Below are 25,058 nucleotides of genomic sequence, written 5' to 3'. Positions count from 1 at the left end.
ATCAGTTTTGAGTTGCACTCCATGAGTCTTTTAAACTACTATACAGTTTCTTAATCTATTCAAATTATTTGTAGGGATAAATTTATGCTTCCACTGTTTGATGAATTAAAAGTGTGTGTGTGTGTTGTTTCAACACTATACATGTTATAAACAGTGTCTTTTGAGAAACCTTTCTCAAAATTCCCTGAAGAATAGGATGTATATTTTTACCCTCAAAGCCTTTGCAGTTTTTGCAGTAAAATCAGAAATTGAAATATTAAAAAATCAAATAATTCATCTCTTTGATTCTAGGTAACACTACCCTTAAGTCTTAATATATACTATATAAATCTGATTCACAAAACATTAAAAGACTATCTAGTTTAAGTGAATAAATATGGCTTCAACATTTTAAAAACAAATTTTAATTACCTATGAAAACTCTTGCTGAGAGTGAGAAAGAGTTAGGAAAGAGTAGGATAGAGTTATGTAGATGATAAGAAAAGGTTGAGAGAACTAAAAAGGATAAATTCATAGTACAGTGGAATTCAAGAGATATATAATTTTAATATAATGAGTTACTCATTAATAATTACTTTTGCAGTGTGCAACTCTGAGAAATTTTATAAAGCTCTCCTCAATAGTAAATTAAAATGCAATCTGCATTTAAAAATCTTAATTTAGAATGTTAATTACCAGATGTTAATGGTCAGGGCTTATGGCAATGGCATCACTATCATGAACTGGTGAAAGATAGAAATGATTTACTTGCACAATTTGCTTGGAGCTAAAAATGTAAAAAGGAATAGAAATTAGTCAACAAATATATATGGATCAAGGTAGTATTTAACTCATTGGGAGATGCTATGTAACAATGGTCACATATTCTGTATGATTGTATGTAAGTAGAGCTGAAGAAAATAGGAAAATCGGTTTTCCAGGTGAGGCCCTGTTTATGCTTCTGTTGTCCAACAGGTTATCTGTTTGAAATTGATCTTTTTTACTTTGTTATGAGTTTTGATATCTGAGTGTATTGATAAGGTATTTGTAGTTTAATGGTATTTTATTATTTGTGATAAAAGCAGCATCATTAAAAGCTAACAAATTATTAAAATTGATGAAATATCTGAGATCAAACATCTACTTGCCAATACTTTTTTGAACATTTACATGTGGCTATAGATATATGTCATTGTAGATATATCCTTTCATCTACTTATATGAACAATGTATACATAATATTGTCTTGATATTTGCGCCATGTCACTATGAATATGTATTTAACTTTTATGTAACTGGATAATATTAACATCAATTGTAGAGAATTTTAAAGTGTTTTTCAAAATGAGATCAGTGTACAATTTCTTCATGTCCTGTGAAAATTATATAGATTGTTAAAATTTCCTCTTTCATATGTCTATCTTAGTGATTGAGGCCAATTATATCTCTATTAAAATGGAAGATAAGAGATGTGTACAATGCATTTCAGTAGTTATAGCCCAATAAACAAATAAAGAATATCCCTTCATAGTCTTTGAATAGATGCAATGCCTGTTACTTGACTTCATGCTTAGAAGATGATGAAATGTATTTTTTTTGCAATATTTGCAAATTCTGAAAAGTTAATTATAAAATAGCTAAATAGAAAACTGCTGTTTGTAAAGATGAGGATCATTAAATGTAAATGATAGATTAAAGTGAGAGCTTCTGAGAACAGATTTGCCATAGCAATTCTTTTGCCTGTATTCAAATTTCATGAAGTTCAAAGTGTCAATTCATTATTGCATTTTTAATAAAATTTGTTAAATAAAACACTATTTAACAACTTAGTTTTTAATAGAACTCTGCTGTAATATAATATCCTTTAATTTTCAACATTAAATTTACATTAACAAATTATACAGAGACATCTATATCATCAACTCAATGGATATGAGTTTGAGCAAATTCTGGGAAATAGTGAAGGACAGGGAATCCTGGTATTCTGCTGTCCATGGGGTTTCAAAGAGTTGGACATGACTGAGGAACTAAACAACAATAAATCTACATACATGGATGCCATGCCTGTTGGTGTTGTGCTTAATTTTTTGCATTCTCCCAAATTTTAAAAGATCAAACTCTTATTACACAGAAGATCCAAATTGCAATTCTAGAGACAAATGTAAAACTACTATGGAAGCAAACTAGATGTCCATCAGTAGATGAATAGATAAATAATTTGGAATATTACTCAGCCATAAAAAGGAATGCATTTGAGTCAGTTGTAGTGAGATGGATGAACCTAGAGTCTGTTGTACATAGTGAAGTAAGTCAGAAAGAGAAAAACAAATTTCATATATTAATGCATATATAGAATCTAGAAAAATGGTACTGATGAACCTATTTGCAGGGCAGGAATAGAGATGCAGATATGGAGAACAGACTAGACATAGTGGGAAAAGGAGAGGATGGGACGAATTGAAAGAGTATCACTGACATATACACTACCATGTGTAAAATAGCCAGTGAGAAGCTGCTCTATGGGCACAGGGAGCTCAATCCAGTGCTGTGACAACCTAGAGGCACGGGATGGGGTGGGGGATAGGGAGGAGGTTCAGGAGGAAGAAAATTTATATGTACTTGTGTCTGATTCATGTTGTTGTATGGCAGAAGCCAACACAATATTGTAAAACAATTATCCTCCAATTAAAAATAAATAAAAAAACTTTAAAAAATACTAATGGACCATTAATTTTCTGCCTATAAAGTCAACCACCTAAAGTAAATGTACATATTCTTTGAAAGACAGAAATTATCAAATCTTGTTTGAGAAGAAATACAATAACTGAACACTTTATTAAATAAATTGACTTTATCATTAAAATTCTTCCTTTGAATAAACCTCCAGACTTCCCTGGTGGTCTAATGGTTAAGACTCTGCACTTCTAATGCAGGGGATGTGGGTCTGATCTCTGGGAAGGGAAGTTCCACATGTCACATGACAAGGCCAAAAAAAGATAGAAAAGGAAACAAAACCAAAAACAACTTAGTCTGAATGACTGCACTAGTGAATTAACTCTACAAAACACATAAGAATGATAAAAATGTACAGATTCAAGATCCCTTGAAACAAGTTAAACTCAAAGGAAATCATGACCAGATATTATAATAAAATTGCTAAAAATCAAATGTATCGTGTTGAAAACAGCTGGAGAAACACAAATATATAGGGAAACAAAGATTTGAAAATGACCATGAATTTCTCCCTGTGCAAGGATAACATGCAAACTCATGAAGTGTTCCATATTTTAGACTTTTCTGTAACTCAAATCGTAAAGAATCTGGCTATGATGCAGGAGATCAGGGTTTGATCCCTGGGGTGGGAAGATCCTTTGGAGAAGGGAATGGCAATCCACTGCAGTATTCTTGCCTGGAGAATCCATGGACATAGAAGTCTGGTGGGCTACAGTCCAGGGGGTCACAAAGAGTCAGACACGACTGAGTGACTAACACACACACACAATGAATTTCTCATGACAAATTATAGAGACCAAAGTCAGTGAAAAAAGCACTTCAAAAATATAGAAAGACATGTACCTAAAAAGCCAATGAACTAAACTATTCCAAAAACACTTTCAGATAACAAAAAGGAAGCTGGGAAAAGGGAAATAGAACAAAAAGTCAGAAGGACCAACAGAAAACAGTTATTAAAATAATATGCCTAAATCCATCCATATTAGTAATTATATTAAATATAAGTGATCTAAACACACTAGCTTAAAGACATATTGTCATACTGGATGTTTTTATAGTTTACTTATATATATTTTTTATTGTCTGTATCCCTTTATTAGTATCAGTTCCAGGAGATTCTTCTCCCAACTTCTGTATCTCCAGTGCATAGAACAGAACCTGACATATAACCTGGCCTATAACCTGGCATATAATGTATTTCATTCGTTCAAACAAGCACAATTTTTCCTCATATACTAAGACTCATCCAAATGTTAGGGGGTTTATAGTCAATAATATTAAAGTTTACTGTAAAAATATGGAATGCTTCACTAATTTGTGTGTCATTCTTGCTCAGGGGCCATGTTAATCTTCTTTGTATCATTGCAATTTTAATATATGTACTGCTAAAGTGAGCACATCATATTGGATTTTTAAAGCTCAACTGTATCTTACATATAGGACAACTATATATGAAGACATAAGTTAAAGGTAAAATGATAAAAAATTATATTCAATAACAGAATATTCAAAACAAAGCTGAAGTATATCCTTCAGTGTCAGACAAATTAAAATATAGAACAAGGAATAGTATGAGGAATAAAGAGGATATATTACATAATGAATAAAGGATAAATTTATCAAAAGACTGTTAACAGTATTAGCTGTGTATGTGCCTAAAAAAATCTTCAAAATACATAAAGCAAAACTAATACAATTAAAAGTTGAAACAGACAAGTGTGCAATTATACTTGGGGACTTCACCATTCCTCTTTCAATAACTGATAGAACAAGTAGTCAGAAAATCAATTTAGATACAGAAAATCTGAGCAACATTATTAACCAACATGAACTAATTGACATTATTAGAACTGCCTTTCCAACAACAGCCAAAGATACATTCCTTGCAAAATGTACATGGAATATTCTTTAAAATATTCCTTACATATTCTGCCTGGGCCATAAGACAAATTGTAAAGAACTTAAAACAGTTGAAATAAGTACACTGAACTGGAAATCAATAACAAAGATATCTGGAAAATACTTAAATATTTTAAACAATAAATGGGAAAATCAGTATTTTGAACTGAATGATGATTAAAATAAAATCATGTCCTCATAGTTTTGCTTCACATTTGCCTGATGCTTAATAATGTTGAGCATCTTTTAAATACCTGTTGACCATTTGTATGTCTTTTTCAGAGAAATATCTGTTTAAGCTCTTTGATCACTTTTAATTGGATAATTAGTTATTTTTGCTATTGAGTTTTAGGAGTTCCTTACATATTTTGGAAATTAACCCTTACCAGATATATGATTTCAAATATATTCTTTCATTCTGTAGGTTGTGTTTTCATTTACTTGATTGTTCTTTGCTAGGCAGAATTTTTTGGTATGATGTAATCCCATTTGTCTGTTTTTGCTATTGTTGCCTGTACTTTTGGTGATATAACCAAGAAATCATTGCCAAGACCAGTGTCCAGAAACTTTTTCCCTGTGTTTTGTTCTAGGAGATTTACAGTTTCAGGTCTTGTGTTTAAGTTTTTTTTTTTTTTTTAATTGATTTCTGTGGGTGTTTATGGTATTAAACCTGTTAGAATGCCTATTATTAAACAACCAAAAGATAAAAAGTATTGGCAAAGCTGTGGAGAAGTTGGAACCCTTGTACATTGTTGGTGGGATATCAATTAATGTTCAGCAGCTATGGCAAACAATATGGAGATTCCTGAAAAATAATAAAAATAGAATTACCATATGATTTAGCAATCCCACATCTGGGTATATAGTCATCTTTTTGTTTTCATGGATGTGAAACCCAGGGATAGGTTGATATAGAGAGTCAATTATAATGGACTTGAGCATCCTTGGATTTTGTTATCTGTGGGGGTTCCTGGAACCAATCTCCTGCAGATAGCAAGAGACAACTATATCCAAAAGTATTAGAATCAGGATCTTGAAGAGATAGCTGCATACCCATATTTATTGCAGCACTAGTCACAATAGCCATAATATGGAAATAACCAAGTGTCTATCCACAGATGAATGAATAAAATGTAATATATACCTACAATGGGATGTTATTCAGTCCTTAAAGAGAAGGAAATTTTGCCATTTGCAACAACATGGATGAACCTGAAGGACATTAAAGTGAAACAAGCTAATCACAGAACAAATACTGCATGATTCCACTTAAGTGAAGTATCTAAAATAGTCAGAAGCAGAGAATGCAATGGTGGTTGCTGGAAATGGAGGGTGAAGGAAATAGGAAGTTGTTATTCAATGGGTAGTTAGTTTCAGTTATGCCAAATGAATAAATTATAGAGATCTGTTTTAGAACATTATACCTATTGTATACAATACAGTATTGTGCAACATGAACATGAATTTGAGCAAACTTCAGAAGATAGTAGAGGATAGAGAAGCCTGATGTGCTACAGTCCATGGGGTTGCAAAGTGTCAGACATGACTTAGTGACTGAACAACAACAACAATGTTGTGCACTTAAAATTTTGTTAACAGGGTAGGTCTCATTTTAAGTGTTCTTGTTACAGAACAAATAAACAATGAAACACAAGGAAATTCTGGGGGGGGGGGGGTGTTGGAAATGTTGACAACTTTGACCATGGTAATGGTATTACTGGTTTTTTGTTTAAGGCTAAACTCATCAATTTATAGGCATTGAATATTGTGCAGCTTTTGTACATCAGATATACTTCAGTAAGGCTGTTAAAAAATACAGCCTATCAAAATTTGTAGAATGCAGCCAAATTAGTACTTAGAAGTAAATTTATAGCATTAATTGCTTATAATTAGAAAAGGAGACAGGTCAAAGATCAATAATCTAAGTTCCCATCTTAAGAAACTAAAAAAAAAAAAAAGAAGACCAAATTAATTCCAAATAAAACAGAAAAAAAGTAATGGTAAGAGCAGAAATCAATGTAAATTAAGACAGAAAAACAACAGACAAAAGTCAGTGAAACGAAAAGCTAATTATTTCAGAAGATCAATAAAGGTGATAAACCACTTGTCAAACTGACCAAGACAAAAGAAACAAATTTCCAGTATCAAGAAGAAGAGTGCCACAATATATCCTACAAATATTAAATGGATCATAAAGAAATGGTCTATAAGAAACTTTGCACCTTTAAATTCAGCAACTTAGATAAACAATTTTTTGAAAGACACAAACTACACAAACTCAATCAAGAAGAGCTAGAGAATCTGAATAATATAGAAATTAATGCATAGTTTAAAACTTTCCAAGAAAGAAAGTTCCATGCTCAGATGGCTTCATTGGTAATATCTAACAAAAATTTAAATGGAAAAAGTTCTATGTAAACTCTTCTAGAACATGAAAGTAGAGAAGGAACATTTCCTAACTTATTACTCTGTTCCAAACCTAATACAATGGAAGAAAATCACAAACATCCCTCATGAATGCAAACTCAAAACTTTTAACAAAATATTTATAAATCAAATAAATATATAAAAGCAATACGTCATAACCAAATAGGGTTTATTCCAAGAACAAAATACTGGTTCAACATTTGAAAATCAATCAGCATAACTTATCATATCAAGAATGTAAAGAACAGAATAATATCTATACAATTATCTCAATAGATGCAGGAAAAAGTATTTGACAAAATGCAATATCCATCGATTATAATGATGATAGTGACGTTGCTGTTGTTCAGTCACTCAGTCGTATCCAACACTTGTGACGCCATGGACCGCAGCACACCAGGCTTCACTGTCCATCATCAACTCCAGAGCTTACTCGAACTCATGTACATCAAGTCAGTGATGCCATCCAACCATCTCATCCTCTGTTGTCACCTTCTCCTCCCGCCTTCAATCTTTCCCAGTATCAGGGTCTTCTCCAATGACTCAGTTCTTCGCATCAGGTGGCCAAAGTATTGGAGTTTCAGCTTCAGGAAAAATTCTTCCAATGAATATTCAGGATTGATTTCCTTTAGGATTGACTGGTTGGGTCTCCTTGCAGTCCAAGGGACTCTCAAGAGTCTTCTCCAGCACCACAGTTCAAAAGCATCAATTCTTCAGTGCTCAGCTTTCTTCTTAGTCCGGCTCTCACATCAATACATGACTACTGGAAAAAGCATAGCTTTGACTAGATGGATGTTTGTTGGCAAAGTAATGTTGGCTTTGTAACATGCTGTCTAGGTTGGTCATAGCTTTTCTTCCAAGGAGCAAGCGTCTTTTAATTTCATGGCTGCAGTCACCATCTGCAGTGATTTTGGAGCCCAGAAAAATAAAGTCTTCCACTGTTTCCATTATTTTCCCATCTATTTGCCATGAAGTGATGGGACCGGATGCCATGATCTTAGTTTTCTGAATGCTGAGTTTTTAAGCCAGCTTTTTCACTCACCTCTTTCACTTTCATCAAGAGGATCTTTAATTCTTCTTCACTTTCTGCCTTAAGGATGGTGTCATCTGCATATCTGAGGTTACTGATATTTCTCTCAGCAATCTTGATTCCATCTTATGCTTCATGCAGCCTGGCACTTCACATAATGTGCTCTGCATAAAGTTAAATAAGCAGGGTGACAATATGCAGCCTTTACATACTCCTTTCCTGATTTGGAATCAGTCTGCTGTTCTATGTCCAATACTAATTGTTGCTTCTTGACCTGCATACATATTTCTCAGAAGGCAGGCCAGGTGGTTTGGCATTCTCAACTCTTTAAGAATTTTCCATAGTTTGTTTTGATCCTCACAGTCAAAGGCTTTGGCATAGTAAATAAAGCAGAAGTAGATGTTTTTTTTTTCTGAATCTCTCATTATTTTTCAATGATCCAACAGATGTTGGCAATTTGATTTCTGATTCCTCTGCCTTTTCTAAAACCAGCTTGAACATCTGGAAGTTCACAGTTCACCTACTGTTGAAGCCTAGCTTGGAGAATTTTGAGCATTACTTTGCTAGTGTGTGAGATGAGTGCAATTGTGCAGTAGTTTGAGCATTCTTTGGCAATGCCTTTCTTTGGGGTTGGAATGAAAACTGATCTTTTCCAGTCCTGTGGCCACTGCTGAGTTTTCCAAATTTGCTGGCATATTGAGTGCAGCACTTTCACAGCATCATCTTTTAGGATTTGGAATAGCTCAACTGGAATTCAATCACCTCCACTAGCTTTGTTCATAGTGATGCTTCCTAAGGCCCACTTGACTTCACATTTCAGGATGTCTGGCTCTAGGTGAGTGATCACACCATCGTGGTTATCTGGGTCAAGAAGATCTTTTTTGTATAGTTCTTCTGTGTATTCTTGCCATCTCTTCTTAATATCTTCTGCTTCTGTTAGGTCCATACCATTTCTGTCTTTAATTGTGCCCATTTTTGAATGAAATATTTCCCTGGTATCTCTAATTTTCTTTAAGAGATCTATAGCCTTTCCCATTCTATTGTTTTCCTCAATTTCTTTGCATTGATCATTGAGGAAGGTTTTCTTATTTCTCAGTGTTGTTCTTTGGAATTCTGCATTCAAATTGTTATATCTTTCCTTTTCTCCTTTGACTTTAGCTTCTCTTCTTTTCTCAGCTATTTGTAAGGCCTTCTCAGACAATCATTTTGCCTTTTTGCATTTCTTTTTCTTGCGGATGGACTTGATCACTGCCTCCTGTCACAAACCTGTCCATAGTTCTTCAGGCACTCTATCAGATCTAATCCCTTGAATCTATTTCTCACTTCCACTTTATAATTGTAAGGGATTTGATTTAGGTCATACATGAATGGTCTCATGGTTTTCCCTACTTTCTTCAATTTAAGTCTGAATTTGGCAATAAGAAGTTCGTGATCTGAGCCACAATCAGCTCCTGGTCTTGTTTTGCTGACTGTATAGAGCTTCTCCATCTTTGGCTGCAAAGAATATAATCAATCTGATTTTGGTATTGACCATCTGGTGATGTCCATGTGTAGAGTCTTCTCTTGTGTTGTTGGAAGAGGGCGTTTGCTATGACCAGTGTGTTCATTTGGCAAAACTCTGTTAACCTTTGCCCTGCTTTGTTTTGTTCTCCAAGTCCAAATATGCCTGTTACTCCAAGTGTCTCTTGACTTCCTACTTTTGCATTCCAGTCCCCTATAATGAAAAGGACAATTTTTTTAGGTGTTATCTCTAGGAAGTCTTGTAGGTCTCCATAGAACCGTTCAGCTTCAGCGTCTTCAGCATTACTGGTCGGGGCATAGACTTGGATTGCTGTAATACTGAGTGGTTTGCCTTGGAAATGAATGGAGATCATTCTGTAATTTTTGAGATTGCATTCAAGTACTGCATTTTGGACTCTTTTGTTGAGTATGATGGCTACTCCATTTCTTCTAAGGGATTCTTGCCCACAGCAGTAGATATAATGGTCATCTGAGTTAAATTCACCCATTCCAATCCATTTTAGTTCACCTTTTCCTAAATGTTGATGTTCACTCTTGCCAGTGCCTGTTTGGCCACTTCCAATTTGCCTTAATTCATGGACCTAACATTACAGGTTCCTATGTAATATTGTTCTTAACAGCATTGGACTTTACTTCCATCACCAATCACATCCACAACTGGGTGTTATTTTTGCTTTGGCTCCGTCTCTTTTATTTCTAGAGTTATTTCTCTACTCTTCTCCAGAAGCATATTGGGCATCTACCGACCTGGGGAGTTCATCTTTCAGTGTCCTATCTTTTTGCCTTTTCATTTTCATTTAAACATTATACTCTAGGCCTTAGCCAGGCACAATAAGAAATAAAAGGCAGATGTATTGGAAACGAAGAAATAAGTCTTTCTCTCTTTGTGAATGACATAATTGTTTAGAACAGACCAGACAATCAATAAAAAAGGCTTCTGAAACCAATAAATGAATTATTTAAGTCAATATACCAAAATCAGTTGTATGTTGATATACTAGCAATGAAAATTGGATTTTTTTTAAAAAAGAACTCCAGCTCTATTGACATGTAATTCACAAATGAAAATTGTGTATGTTTAAGGTGTACAATGTGATGTTTTGATATGTATTATGAAATGATTAGTACAATCAGGGTAATTCATATATCCATCAACTCACATTTTTCTGTTTAGTTCTTTTTTTTTTTTTTTTGGTATAGTGAGACCACTTGAAATCTACTCTCAGTAAATTTCAATATACACTATGTTATTTTTAGCTATAGTAACCATGATTTTAAAAATACCATTTATAATAGTCTCCTTAAGTCTCCCCACACACAAGAAATGCATAGGTATGTATTTAACAGACTATGTACTGACTCTGTATACTGAAAACTATAAAACTCTGAGGAAAGAAATCAAAGAAGATCTAAATAATTATAGAGAAATATATCATATTCATGCTTTAGGAGACATACTAGTTGTCCCTACACTGATTTATAGATTCAATCCAATCCCACCAGAAATTTTGCAGGTACCAAGAATTTGATTCCAAAATTCATATCAGGATGAAAAGGTTGTTAATAGCTAAATTGATTTTTAAAGTACAGTTTTGGAGGAGTTACACTTCCTGATTCAAGACTTACAATAAATCTATAGTAGTTAAGACAATGTGGTTTTGATTAAGGAATTAACACTTTGATCAATGGAACAGTAAAAAGTGACTAGAAAGAGAGGCATACTTAGGTGGTTAAATGACTTTTACCACAGATGAAAAAGCAGCTCAATATTTTTTTTTCAATTAGTGACACTGGAACAATTGTATATCACAATGCAAAAAATAAATAAATAAATAAATAAAACTTTGACCTGTACTTCATACCTTATACAAAAATCAACTCCAAATGGATCCAAAACCTAAATGTGAAATGCAAAAATATAAAGCGACTAAAAGAAAACATAGGAAAAATATTTGTGACCTTGTGTTAGATAGAGATTTCTTAGATAAGACACTAAAAGCACAGTCCATATAATGAAAGAGTAGTGATAAATTGGACTCCATCAAAATTAAAAACTGCTCTGTAAAATACACTGTTACTAAAATAAGACAAACTTCAAATGAGGAAAAAATTTATTTGCAAGTAATATTTCTCATAAAGGACTTGTAGGCAGAATATGTAATGAACCCTGCAAGTTCAACAAGAAGAAACAACCAATCCAATTTAGAAACTTGAAAAATATTTGGAGACGTCTACGGAGAAGGTGTGAATGACAAATAAGCATATTAAAAGATACTCAATATCGTTAGTTACTAGGGAAATACAAATGAAAGCTACAATAATAACATACAATTACACAACTATTAAAATGGTTATTTTTTTTAAAAAATCTGATAATAATAAATATAGTAAGGAATTGAAACTTCCATAGAATGTTGGTGCAAAAGCAAATTTGTACAGAGACTTTTGAAAATGGTTCAGCAATTTTCTATAAAGTTAAGCATACATTTACTGAATAACCAGCAATCATAATCCTAGGTATTTACTCAAGAGAAAAGGAAACATATTTGGAGACAGAAACCTGAACACAAATGTTTTTAACAGTTTTATTCATAATAGCCACATGTCCTTCAATGAATGAATGGATAAACTCTGGTATTCTTACCATGGAATTCTCCTCTGCAAGAAAAGGAGAAAACTATTGATAAAGACAACATAGATGAATCTCAAATACATTATGCAAAGTGAAAGAAGCTAGTCTCAGAAAAAATACATACTGTATTATTCTGTCTATATGGCATTCTATAAAAGTGAAAATAGGAACAGTATAGTAATTGTCAGGGACTGGGAGGCTAGAGAGACTGATTACAAAGAAGGAGCATAAGGGATATTTTAGAATGACAAAACTGTTTGTTGTTGTTGTTGAAAGTCTTCAGTTCGGTTCAGTTCAGTCATTCAGTCGTGTCTGACTCTTTGCGCCCCCATGGACTGCAGCATGCCGGGCTTCCCTGTCCATCACCAACCCCTGGAGCTTGCTCAAACTCATGTCCATTGAGTCAGTGATGCCATCCAGCAATCTCCTCCTCTGTCGTCCCCTTCTCCTCCTGCCTTTAGTCTTTCCCAGCATCAGGGTCTTTTCCAATGAGTCACTTTTTTGCATAACGTGGCCAAAGTATCAGCACTTGAGCTTCAGCATCAGTCCTTCCAATGAATTTTCAGGACTCATTTCCTTTAGGATTGACTGGTTGGATCTCCTTGCAGTCCAAGGGACTCTTGAGAGTCTTCTCCAATACCACAGTTTAAAAGCATCAATTCTTCAGCACTATGCTTTCTTTGTGGTCCAATTCTCACATCCATACATGACTACTGGAAAAATCAAAGTTTTGACTAGACAGACCATTGTTGGCAAAGTAATACCTCTGCTTTGTAATATGCTGTCTAGGTTGGTCATAGTTTCTCTTCCAAAGAGCAAGTATCTTTTAATTCCATTATTGCAGTCACCATCTGCAGTGATTTGGAGCCCAAGAAAATAAAGTCTCTCACTGTTTCCATTGTTTCCCTATCTATTTGCCAACAAGTGATGGGAAAGGATACCATGATCTTCGTTTTTTGAATGTTGAGTTTTAAGCCAGCTTTTTCACTCTCCTCTTTCACTTTCATCAAGAAGCTGTTTAATTTCTATTCACTTTCTGCCATAAGGGTGGTGTCATCTGTGTATCTGAGGTTATTGATATATCTCCTGGCAATCTTGATTCCAGTTTGTGCTTCATCCAGCCTGGGATTTTGCATGATGTACTGTGCATATAAGGTAAATCAGCAGGTTGACAATATACAACCTTGACACACTCCTTTCCCAATTTGACATCAGTCTGCTCTTCCATGTCTGGTTCTAACTGTTTCTTCTTGACCTGCATACAGATTTCTCAGGAGGCAGGTAAGGTGGTCTGGTATTAATATCTCTTTAAGAATTTTCCAGTTTGTTGTGATCCACACAAAGGATTTAGCATAGTCAGTGAAGCTGAAATAGATGTGTTTTTTTTTTTTTTTTTCTTTCTGGAATTCTCTTGCTTTTTCTATGACCAATGGATGTTGGCAATTTGATCTTCGAATCCTCTGCCTTTTCTAAATCCAGCTTGAACATCTGGAAGTTCACAGTCCACCTATTGTTGAAGCCTAGCTTAGAGAATTTTGAGTATTACTTTGCTAGCATGTGAGATGAGTGCAACTGTACAGTAGTTTGAGCATTCTTTGGCATTGCCTTTCTTTGGAGTTGGAATGAAAACTGACTTTTCCAGGCCTGTGGCCACTGCTGTTTTTCACATTTGTTGGTGTATTTGGTGCAACACTATAACAGCATCATCTTTTAGGATTTGAAGTAGCTCAACTGGAATTCCATCACCTCCACTAGCTTTGTTCGTAGTGATGCTTCCTAAGGCCCACTTGACTTCACACTCCAGGATGTCTGGCTCTTGGTGAGTGATCACACCATCATGGTTATCTGGGTCATTAAGATTTTTTTGTATAGTTCTTCTGTGTATTCTTGCCACCTCTCTTAACATCTTCTGCTTCAGTTACGCCCATACCAATTTGTCCTTCATTGTGCCCATCTTTGCATGAAATGTTCCCTTGGTATCTCTGAGTTTCTTGTAGAGACCTCTAGTCTTTCCCATTCTACTTTCCCCTCTATTTCTTTGCATTGATCACTTAGGAATGCTTTCTTATCTCTCCTTGCTATTTGGAGCTCTGCATTCAGATGGATATATCTTTCCTTTTCTCCTTTGGCTTTTGCTTCTCTTCCTTTTTATTTGTAAGGCCTCCAAACAACCAGTTTTCCTTTTTGCATTTTTTTTCTTGGAAATTGTTTGAAGCTTGTATTCAGGACAAAAACAGCCAGTTAGAACCAGATGTGGACCTGCCTGGTTCAAAATTGCAAAAGGAGTATGACAAGGCTATATGTTGTAACCCTGCTTATTTAACTTATATGCAAAATGCTGAATCACAAGCTGGAATCAAGATTGCTGAGAGAAATATAAAAAAGTCGCAGATATGCAGATGATACCACTCCATTGACAAAAAGTGAAGAGAGTAAAGAGCATCTTGATGAGAATGAAAAATGAGAGTGAAAGAGCTGGCCTGAAACTCTACATTAAAAAACTTAAGACCATGGCATCTAGTCCCATCACGTCATGACAAATAAAAGGAGGAAAGTTTGAAGTAATGACAGATTTTATTTTCTTGGGCTCCAAAATCACTGAAGACTGTGACTGCAGCCATAAAATTAAAATATACTTGTAAGGAAAGCTATGACAAACCAAGATAGCATATTAATAAGTAGAAACACCACTTTGCTGACAAAGGTCTGTATAATCAATGCTATCATTTTTCCAGTAGTCATGTATTAATGTGATTGTTGGACCATAAATAAGGCTGAGTGTTGAAAAATTTATGCTTTGGAATTGTGCTGCTGGAAGAAAACTCTTGAGAGTCCCTTTGATTGCAGGAAATCAAACCAGTCAGTCCTAAAGGAAATCAACCCTAAATATTCATTGGAAGGACTGTTGCTGAAGCTGAAGCTCCAATTCTTTGGCCACCTGATGTATAGAGCTGACTCATTGGAAAAGACTCTGATATTGGGAAAGATTGAGGGCAAGAGGAGAAGGGAGCAGCAGAGGATAAGACAGATAGCATCACCAACTCAATAGATATAAATTTGAGCAAACTTTAAGAAATAGTAGTGGACACAGGAGCTTAGTGTGCTACAGTCCATGGGGTCTCAACAAGTCAGACACAACTTTGTGACTGAACAAGAAGTTTCAAAGTGAATAATAATAATGGATTAAAAAGACAATGCTAATAGACCTCTATTGGCCAAGATAAAGATATTCAAGTTATTAACCTAAAGCTCAATCATGTGTAAAGAAATAAAGAAAAAATTAAAAGTTTTGATGTTGGAAATAATGTCTTCTATTTGAGTTGTTGATGATTTTATGGATTCACTCCATTTTCAAAATCAGGTTTTTGAAGAATGAGTACTTAAGAATATATATATATATATATATTTTTTTTTTTTTCAAATGGTTTAGCCCCTTAATACATTGCAAGTGCGTGTTATTCTCTCAGTTGTGTCTGACTCTGTGTGACACCCTGGACTGTAGCCTGCCAGTCTCCTCTCTTCATGAAATTCTCCAGAAAAGAATACTGTAGTGGGTAGCCATTCCATTCTCCAGAGTACCTTCCTGACTCTGGGATTGAACTGGGGCCTCCTGCACTGCAGGCAGATTCTTTACAGTCTGAGCCACCAGGGAAGCCCACTTAATACAATTTAAGGCGTTATTAAAACTGGTTTTAAGTATGATATCTGATATATAAAAACAGTGTTTCATAGGAATTTATCTGAAATATTCCAATGTGAAAATACAGTCTTAGCTATCTGGAACTCCTAAGGGACAGTCATTCCTCAAAGTTGTATTTTTCAAGTACTTCCAAAGCGGTATATCTAAAATATTTCACTCATTGCTCTACTTGGTTGCATAGAACATGCTGAACATAATTTAATCATTTCCCAGTGGCTCAGGGTCTTCATTTAAAAGCCAAATTCTAAAGCAGAGAGCAACCTAAGAAATTTCATATGAATATGATAAATAAACTGAAAGGTCTCATTATCCTAAAAATATATAAATATGTTACAACTGTAACAAGCTTTAGAATTTAAGAAAAATAGGAATTCCCTCACAGTCCAGTGGTTAAGACTTCACACTTCTACTGCAGGGTGTTTGGGTTCAATCCCTGGTCAGGGAACTAAGATCCTGGAAGCCGCAGGTCATACACACACACACACACACACACACACACACACACACACACACACACACAAACTAAGAAAAATCAGCTCACATATCTTAAATTATTTGTAACAGTCCAAATTGGTAAATAAAACAAGTCATATAATCCAGAATTTTACTGAGTAGGAGATAGATGCTCATAGAAATTAAGTGATTTACCAAATACTCTCCAGTGAAGCTAAAAAGTAAGGCACAGGTTGTCTTATTACTTGTGGGATGGCATATGTTCAGTGGTTGCTACAGTACAAAGAGTATTATACTCATGAGGTAAAGCTAAATGACTTGTTATTTTGATATTTAATCCTTTAATTCAATTACCTTCCCTTACTCAACCCAGTGGGTCTCAATTTTCATGAATTGAATGGGTTGTCATTTTATCTCCCACATAAATAACAACCCAACTTTTAAAATGAAAAAATTTTCAACTCTTCCTGATGTTTGTACAGATGATTAAGAACTTCATGCATTCAATAACTTGCCTCTTTATAGGCCAAGATAATGAGGGCAGCAGGAGATAATAAGTTATCTTGATTATAGGGTATATTTAGTTGAGCAGGTAAAGAATGAACTTTTTGAGAAAAAAATTCATAACATTTCTAAAATACATAATATTATACACACTGTGTGTGTGTACAAAAGCTTAAATGAAAAAAATATAACATTTTGGTTTCATTTCTTGACTAAAATATGAATAGAATGCTAGATTTCTAATTTACATTCACTCAAAACTTTGATATATTTCCATTTATTCTGGCATTTGGTATTACTGCTAAAATCTAGAAAGCTTACTATTTTAGTAATTTAAAAAATATTTGAATGATGTTTGAAACATCTAATACAAATCTTAGAATATAAAGAAATACTATGTTGTAAATAAGACAAAATTTACATGTTAAACAGTATTATTAACTAGAGATATTGTTCAAATTTCACAAAATTTTATGCTAGTATCCATTATTTGTTTTCAAATTATTCAAGATTCCTCATTGCATTTAGTCACACTGAACAGTTTCAGCTGTATGGAAAAAATTTTGATAAATGTTTTCTTTCTGGAATTGAGCTTTGCTTGTATATTTTTGAGATTAAGTCAGAAAGAAAAACACCAATACATGTTAACGCATATATATGGAATTTAGAAAGATGGTAATGATGACTCTATATATGAGACAGCAAAAGAGACACAGACGTAAAGAACAGACTTTTGGACTCTGTGGGAGAAGGCAAGGATGGGATGATTTGAAAGAATAGCATTGAAACATGTATATCATCATCTGTGAAATAGATCGCCAGTCCAGGTTCAATGCATGAGACAAGGTGCTCAAGGCTGGTGCACTGGGATGACCTTGAGGAGTGGGATGAGGAGGGAGGTGGGAGGGGGTTTCAGAATGGGGAACACATGTACACCTATGGCTGATTCACGTCAATGTATGGTGAAAACCACTACAATATTGTAGTGGTTTAGTAATTAGCCTTGAATTAAAATAAATTAGTTAATTTTAAAAAATAAATTAAAAAAATATTTTTCTTTCCATTTTTGTACTGTTGGATATTTTCTAATTTTCTTTGTTATGACTTCTTAGATACACCCAGCATTTAAAAGCAGACATTTAATCTCCAAATTCACGGGATTTTTAAAGTATCTTTGATATTACTTTCTCATTTTGATATTAATTTCTCATTTAAATGCTTTCTTCTCTGCAATCACCCTCTGTGTTTTTTCAGTCTTTTAACTTTATTGAGGCTTTCAATGGCTAAGTCAAAGATCTCTCTTGGCAAATGTCACATTGCACTTGAAAATATGAGGGTCATTTCTTAATATCTTTTGATATTGATTTCTAACATAATTTCACAGTGATAAGAGAACAGACTCTATGATTTCAATACCTTTAGACCATGAAATTTTTCACCTTGTTTTATGTCCCTGGATATGGTCCAGTGTCTTCTGGCTTATACTCTGTGGGAACTTGAATAGAATTTGTATCCTGCTGTTGTTTGAAAATTATATAAACCTTAACTATGTTGAATCGTTTCACAGTGCTTTTCCAGTCTACTATATCTTTCTACTTTTTTGTCTATTCATTCTATTAATTTTTGAGAGTTTGATATTGAAACTCCAACTAAAAATCTTAATTTATATAATTAAAAAATCAATTGTAACATATAGTTGAACTATAATATATGTAACTTTGTTCTAAATTTTCCTCAAATCTCATTCCAAAGTACCTTACTTCTTAATCCACACCAGATGAGGTATTTCAGGTATTTGAACTTCATCTCCTGATTGTAGCTGAACCATTTAGGAAAAGGAACCTGAAATTGCTCTGAAAACTGGCATATGTGATAGTAATATTGCTTTGATGAATATTGTCCATACACTCTGGCCCAAACATTCTTGAAAATTTGGTCAGTTTTCAGATAAGAGGTTTACATTTCCACATTGGCATTCTCTTTGTAATTTGTTTCTGAATGTTCCTACCCTCTTCTACATGTGAATTTCTCTCATCAAATCTCTTAACATTATATAGGAAGACATTTGTATGGTCAAGAAAAAAAAAAGCCATATGTACAGATTGCACTGGATATCTACATGACTGTCTTTAATTTCTTTATGAAACTTCTTTATTGTTCAACATATTTTTAAAAGGGAAGTTATTTTCCACATCAGTGTACTTAGTTGTTTGCATACCCAGCATATTAGAATGATTTCTGTTTGGTTTGTTTTTGTTGCTGCTGTTTTCCTAATTTTAAAAGGATTCATTCCTTGGAAAGAAGGTTTTATTTCTGTCAGCTTTTAGGAATAACAGTTTTGATGTGACAACTTTTAAAAGAAACCTGAAATTGCCTTTATCTAATTATGGGTTCTTCTTTGTAAAATATACTACTGGAATTCATCTCCTTTATGAAGAGCTTGGCTTGCCTCTTATTTGTGAGATTCCCAGAGTTGTTCCCTTAATATTAAACATCTTGCCTATTAACAGGAAGAGTACTGTGTTTTTTAAAAAAAATTTCTCTTGCCTAATTATGAGTCAGTTACAAGTACATGGTTTATTTTTAGGAAAATGTACATGATTTTTAATTTGGGTTTACATACTGCAGCTGTTAAAAATAATTATTTTGTTTAGTATTGCCTAAAGCAAACACATTTTCACAGTCACTGAACCTTCCTGGTTATTTTTAAGCTTTAAAGAGAGATTTTGACTTCTGTATAAAATGAACCCCTTTATCCCAGAAAAAAGAAAAAAAATATAATAAAAGCATCTTTTTGTTCCAGAGCACAGCTTCTATCTGTAAGACATATGCCAGATGCTTTGCTTGACAAAGAACAGTGAGTTTCCCTGTCGATAATTGAACATCTCTGGTTTTACTAGCCATAAATATTTATTTTGGTGAAAGAACTTTTTCTTTCCTTATGCACTGATACTATCCAAATAAGGGCTTTCTTATTGTTTATCTTTAAAGTTGATATTTTTTTCTGAACAAGTTCAATAAGTGTTCACATTATGCATAATTTTCAGTGAGAACCTGTCTCCCTTTGGCACACGAATTATTGCCCATTACTGAAAAAATTTCACTTAAAAAAAATATAACAGCTTGAAAGCACTAAAGTTATTTTGAAAAACAAAAACATGCAAATTCTACACATATCCATTTTTTATTCCAATTTTCAGAGTATCTTCTTTTATTTTTAGATGAATCTACGTTCTGTATTTACTGTAGAGCAACAAAGGATTTTACAACGTTATTATGAAAATGGAATGACAAATCAAAGTAAAAATTGCTTTCAGCTCATATTACAGTGTGCACAGGAGACTAAGCTGGACTTCAGTGTAGTCAGGGTAAGTATTCAGGTCTTAAACTCTTGAATTTAATACTTTTTATTGCAAGGAATAATTGCTTAATATGAGAAAAACTATCAGGGTATGAAGTCACTAACTTTATAAACAGCTTAATTTCCCTTGTATAAAATTACTATTTTTAATAAAGACAATTATTTAGTATATTTTTTCTACTAGCTTGAAAGCACTAAAATTTTTCATTTTAAATATATCTTTAAAAAATTTCCAATCCTTTGAACTAATAGGTACCTTTAGGATTAGTTGTTGATCTCATGCTTTGTTTATATCTAGAATAATATAGATATAACCCTTCAAATTGATATCAGTAAAACATGCATTTACCAAGGGACTTCGCATATTTTCTTGATGTGTTTAAATTTTTTCATTGGGCACTTACGACTTTAGTATTTATGTCTTTTTAGGAAAACCTAGCCTTTTATAAATGCCACATCTCTTTCTAAGTAATATGTATGTATTTTAATGGGTTACAAGGTAAGGGACAGAAAATCCCTAGGGAAAAAAACTTCCTTTTTTTTACAATCATAGTTATTCAGCTATTAAAAATGAGAGCTGCTACACATTTGGGAAAGGCAGTGAGAAGGTGACAGAGAGGAGGCAAGAGATAAATGTAACAGAACTAGTCACAGATTTCATAGTGAGAATATAGGTCCTTTTATGATTGTCTGAAAATGCTATAAATCCTGCTGGTTTGAAAATTTAGGGATTCAAAGATTAGCAACTTCCCCAACTTTGTCATTCATTAGGCTAATTTGGTAACAGAAAGGACTCTAAGTTTATTTTTCTGTTGAAGTAACATTCAAAGACCCCCAAAGATAAAATATCTTGATAAGAATTCTTTGGAAAATCTATTATTTTGACTGAAGGATATATTTACCTTCATATAGGGGATTATGCCACCAATTCTAGTGGGGGTGGGGGTGGATATCCAGGATATCTGTGCTGAGATCATACTCAGATTTGTGTAAGAACTACAAATGTCTCTTACTTATAGCTCTAAATTACCTATTTGTAGTCCCTTTGGTAAATTTGAGGGAAAAAACTAATTGACTTAGGAAAATTTTTAAATGTGTAATATTTCAAGTTGATGAGATTTCTATTTTATAAGTAAAAACTAGTTTTTTTTTTTTTTTTCCTGCAGCAACTTCTTTCTTTTCTTATCTCTCTCTTTTTTTTTTTTTTTTTTTTTTTAACCATTATTTTAAAGTGAAAAGTCTTAGGCAGCTACTTTGTGGACTGTGACTTTTCATATTTCCAAATTTCTATTGCAGTCTTCCCACTAATGACTTATTTGACTATACTTGAATATTGAGAGTGTTGAAATACAAAGGCTTATATTTATGCTCCAAACGGTGTGAAATCTAAATAAATAATGGAAATGAAAGAAAGGAACTTTATAGAATGCAAGTTTGCAAGTAAAATATTACATAAATTATATGGAATGGTGTAAAATGGATTCATTCTCTCTGTTCTAGGTGAGTGTAAATTCTACAGAAATTCTGTCTTCCTAATCTAAATTTCAGCACAATTTTGGTGGCTTTTTAGCCAGAGGAGAAGTGAGTTGTTTATAGACTCACTATTCCACAACCTCCCCTGCCTCTGATATTTTGCTAGGTCTACATATTCTACTTAAAACAGATCTTCCCTTATTATTTTAATAGAGTACTTATTGTGCTTTTTCTCAAAAGAACTGAAATCTCACTGTACTAAGAACTTGATCCCAATGTGTAAAGAACTTAAAAGGTTAAAACACCTAGTCTACACACACACACGTATATATATATACGTGTGTGTGTGTGTATATATATATATATATATATATATATATATATATATATATATATATATGCTTTCCTGGTAGCTAAGCTGGTAAATAATTCACCTGCAATGCAGGAAACCCCAGTTCAATCCCTGGGTTGGGAAGATTTCCTGAAGAAGGGATAGGCTACCCACTCCAGTATTCTTGGGCTTCCCTGGTAGCTCAGATGGTAAAGAATCTGCCTGCAGTGTGGGAGACCTGGGTTTGATCCCTGGGTTGGGAAGATCCCCTGGAGGAGGGGATGGCAAATGCACACCAGTATTCATGCCTGGAGAATCCCATGGACAGAGGAACCTGGTGGGCTATACAGTTCATGGGGGTCACAAAGAGTCAGACATTACTGAGTGACTAAGCACAGCATACCTATATATCTATATATAGATATATATTGTGGGGTAAAAGAACAGGAAAACAAACAAGGAAGTATAGAAAAAGGAAAAGTTTGGAGACACTGAATTTCTAAAAAGTTGACTGAAAAATAATTTTATGGACACCAAGGATAGGTTACCCAAGTTCATTATCTTTCTTTTTTTCTATGTAGTATCATTTTATTAGTTCCAAATCCCAAATGCTCATCATATCAATTTTGATTGACCCATTTTTTTCCCTCTCACCAATGAAACTTTTGGAATGAGAATCATTTATACTCTATATGCATTGGTCAATTTTGGATCCTGTAGCTGAATGACTTAGTAAAATTTAATTCAGTTATTGGGAACCCTTAGGCAATGAAATTGCTTTATTTTTGACATTTTAATATAAAGTATTTCTTAACTATATACTTTCCTACTTTATTTGAATAGAGACTATTGAAAATAAGTGAATCTTTACTTTTTGACTCAGTTTTACTGTGGAAATCAATTACTATACTGTGCTATAAAATAATAATGCTTATAACATGGTAAGGTATACAAGGTGATTTTCTCCTTTACTAAAGAACCCCAGAGATTTAACAATTTCTCACATCAGTTCTCTTATGATTTTCCTTTCTTCTTTTTAGTGAGTAATATGTAATGAAATTATTAGTTTTAGTGCTATCAAGGTGCTTCCAACAGCAATCACAATTACCAATGCCCCTCTTGTTTTGTTATTTCTAATTTGCTATAGATTAGGATACCAGGTTTGGTAAAAATTATGTGTAAAATAAGATTAAGTGTTTTAAGATCAAGGATTTTCCTTTCAGTAAAGTACATGGATCTTGTGACATCTATATTGGCTGCATTCTGAACAAGTGAGATTTTTAGATACCTGAGTTTCATATTCATTTGATACTCTATTGCATTTTGCTTTTCATGGGTATATGATATAAATATCTAATAAACTATTTAAGTAATTACATATGTGAACTATAAAACTATTAAAGTAAGCCATAAATTTGCAATGTAATAATATCACTCTTAAAATTATTGTGTTAAGATAGATACTATGATGGGAAAATGGTAGGTTGTTTGTTTTCTTAGAAATCTTGCCCAGAGCTGCCCTGCAGATGTAGTAGATCTTGAGTTCAAATTTTATCAATTCACTATGCTTTCCAATTGGAAATTTTAAAATTACAAAGCATCATGCTTCCTGTGCATATTCTTCTTACTTGAAAAGTCATAACACAGTGACTTATTTTGAGTATTTGTAATATTCACCTTTTTGAACCATAAATTAAAATTATTCTTATTCACAAACATTTATTTTTAAATATTACTCTTGAGTATATACTTTAAAAACTTGTATTTTTTCCCCTTACCTCCTTCTCTTGTGACATTTATATTCATTTGTCTCTCTGCTTGTAATCCTCACTTCTACTCTTAGGTAAACTACATAAGAGTGAGTTTTAAATTCCCACAGCCTCATGTGAAGCAAAATGGAGTGAGCACTTCTGTTTCTGGAACATTTTATTAGATAAGCACTAATTATAAAATTAAAATGACCCACAGAAGTGGCCAACTCCATTTCATGAATTTCTCACCATAGTGAAAGAATAATGTTCATTGAGGTCAAAATTAAATTGATTTTGATTCCTTGCTCTGCCGATAACTGGTCAGGAGATCTTTCTACAAGCTACTTAATATTTCTGAATCTCAGTTTCTTCATTTATAAAATTAGAAAAATTATGCCTAGCAAAGTAGCTTATATGTATGAACACATAATGGAATTCAGTGTTAGCTTTTATTTATAGTTTTACAATATCTGATGTTGTATACAATATAAATATACATTGAAAATTGGATGACTTGTGCAGTCTTCAAAAGTACATCCCACTAAATTAACCAAATACACCTAGTACCATGTTTATGCAAGACTAGGTCATTTAATGTTTTCACTTATTTATTTTTTGAAGTTCTTAAATAGATTAATGGGTTTTAGTAGTTTAAAAGATGATATGCATTTAAAAATAATTATAAATTTTGCTGATTGTTTTATGGAGTGTAATATTTATTGTACATTTTAAGAGAAATAATGATTCATTGTAATAATACTAAGATTGTTATAATACTTATATAAAAGTACATATTTTGTAATCAAATCTTAAATGCCAACCACTGGTATTATTTTTACTGATTTTTTTGTTTATACCCATGGCTGATTCTTTTTGACATTTGACAGAAAACAACAAAATTGTGTAAAGCAATTATCCTTCAACTGAAAAATAAATAAGGTGGCCAAAAAAAGACAGAAAAAAAAAAGGCTAAAAGAAAACAAAAGTAATATATATTCAGTGTATAAAATTCAGTAAGTAGATAAAAGCATAAAGAAGAAAATAGCTACCATAAATTAATGACAAACTGGAAAAGTTTTTGCAACTTGTGACAAAGTGCTGCCAACTCTAGTAGAAAATTGCTCTTATAAATCAATTAAAAATGACAAACACCCCAATACAAAAATTAGGTTTTTTTTTAACTGGTATAGGTAACGTGTAAGCAATTCAATGAAAGTAACCATAGAAACTAAAATCTAAACAGCAATTATATACCTTTTCTTAA

The 25,058-nt window shown here is 33.2% G+C and overlaps 1 protein-coding gene and 1 non-coding gene across 3 annotated transcripts in view; one reads left to right on the top strand and one right to left on the bottom strand.

Annotated features, from left to right (window-relative positions):
- HDX (highly divergent homeobox) overlaps positions 1-25,058 on the top strand; it is a 211,569-nt gene that overhangs the window by 9,212 nt on the left and 177,299 nt on the right. For both annotated transcript variants that reach the window (XM_086386237.1, XM_086386238.1), the window contains exon 2: positions 20,100-20,246. In XM_086386237.1, the coding sequence (XP_086242363.1) occupies positions 20,100-20,246 (147 nt within the window). The remainder of the gene's footprint in view (positions 1-20,099; positions 20,247-25,058) is intronic.
- Positions 4,004-4,110, bottom strand: LOC147340722 (U6 spliceosomal RNA). Its single transcript, XR_015160027.1, has one exon. It is a non-coding gene; the product is annotated as a U6 spliceosomal RNA (small nuclear RNA).

Source organism: Bos grunniens, chromosome X (genome assembly GCF_055505025.1).
Source record: "Bos grunniens cultivar Pamir isolate PY7600 chromosome X, Bosgru_T2T1.0, whole genome shotgun sequence".
Classification (NCBI taxonomy): domain Eukaryota; kingdom Metazoa; phylum Chordata; class Mammalia; order Artiodactyla; family Bovidae; genus Bos; species Bos grunniens.
Note: the sequence above shows the minus strand (reverse complement) of the source record. Positions and strands in the feature narration are given on the sequence as shown.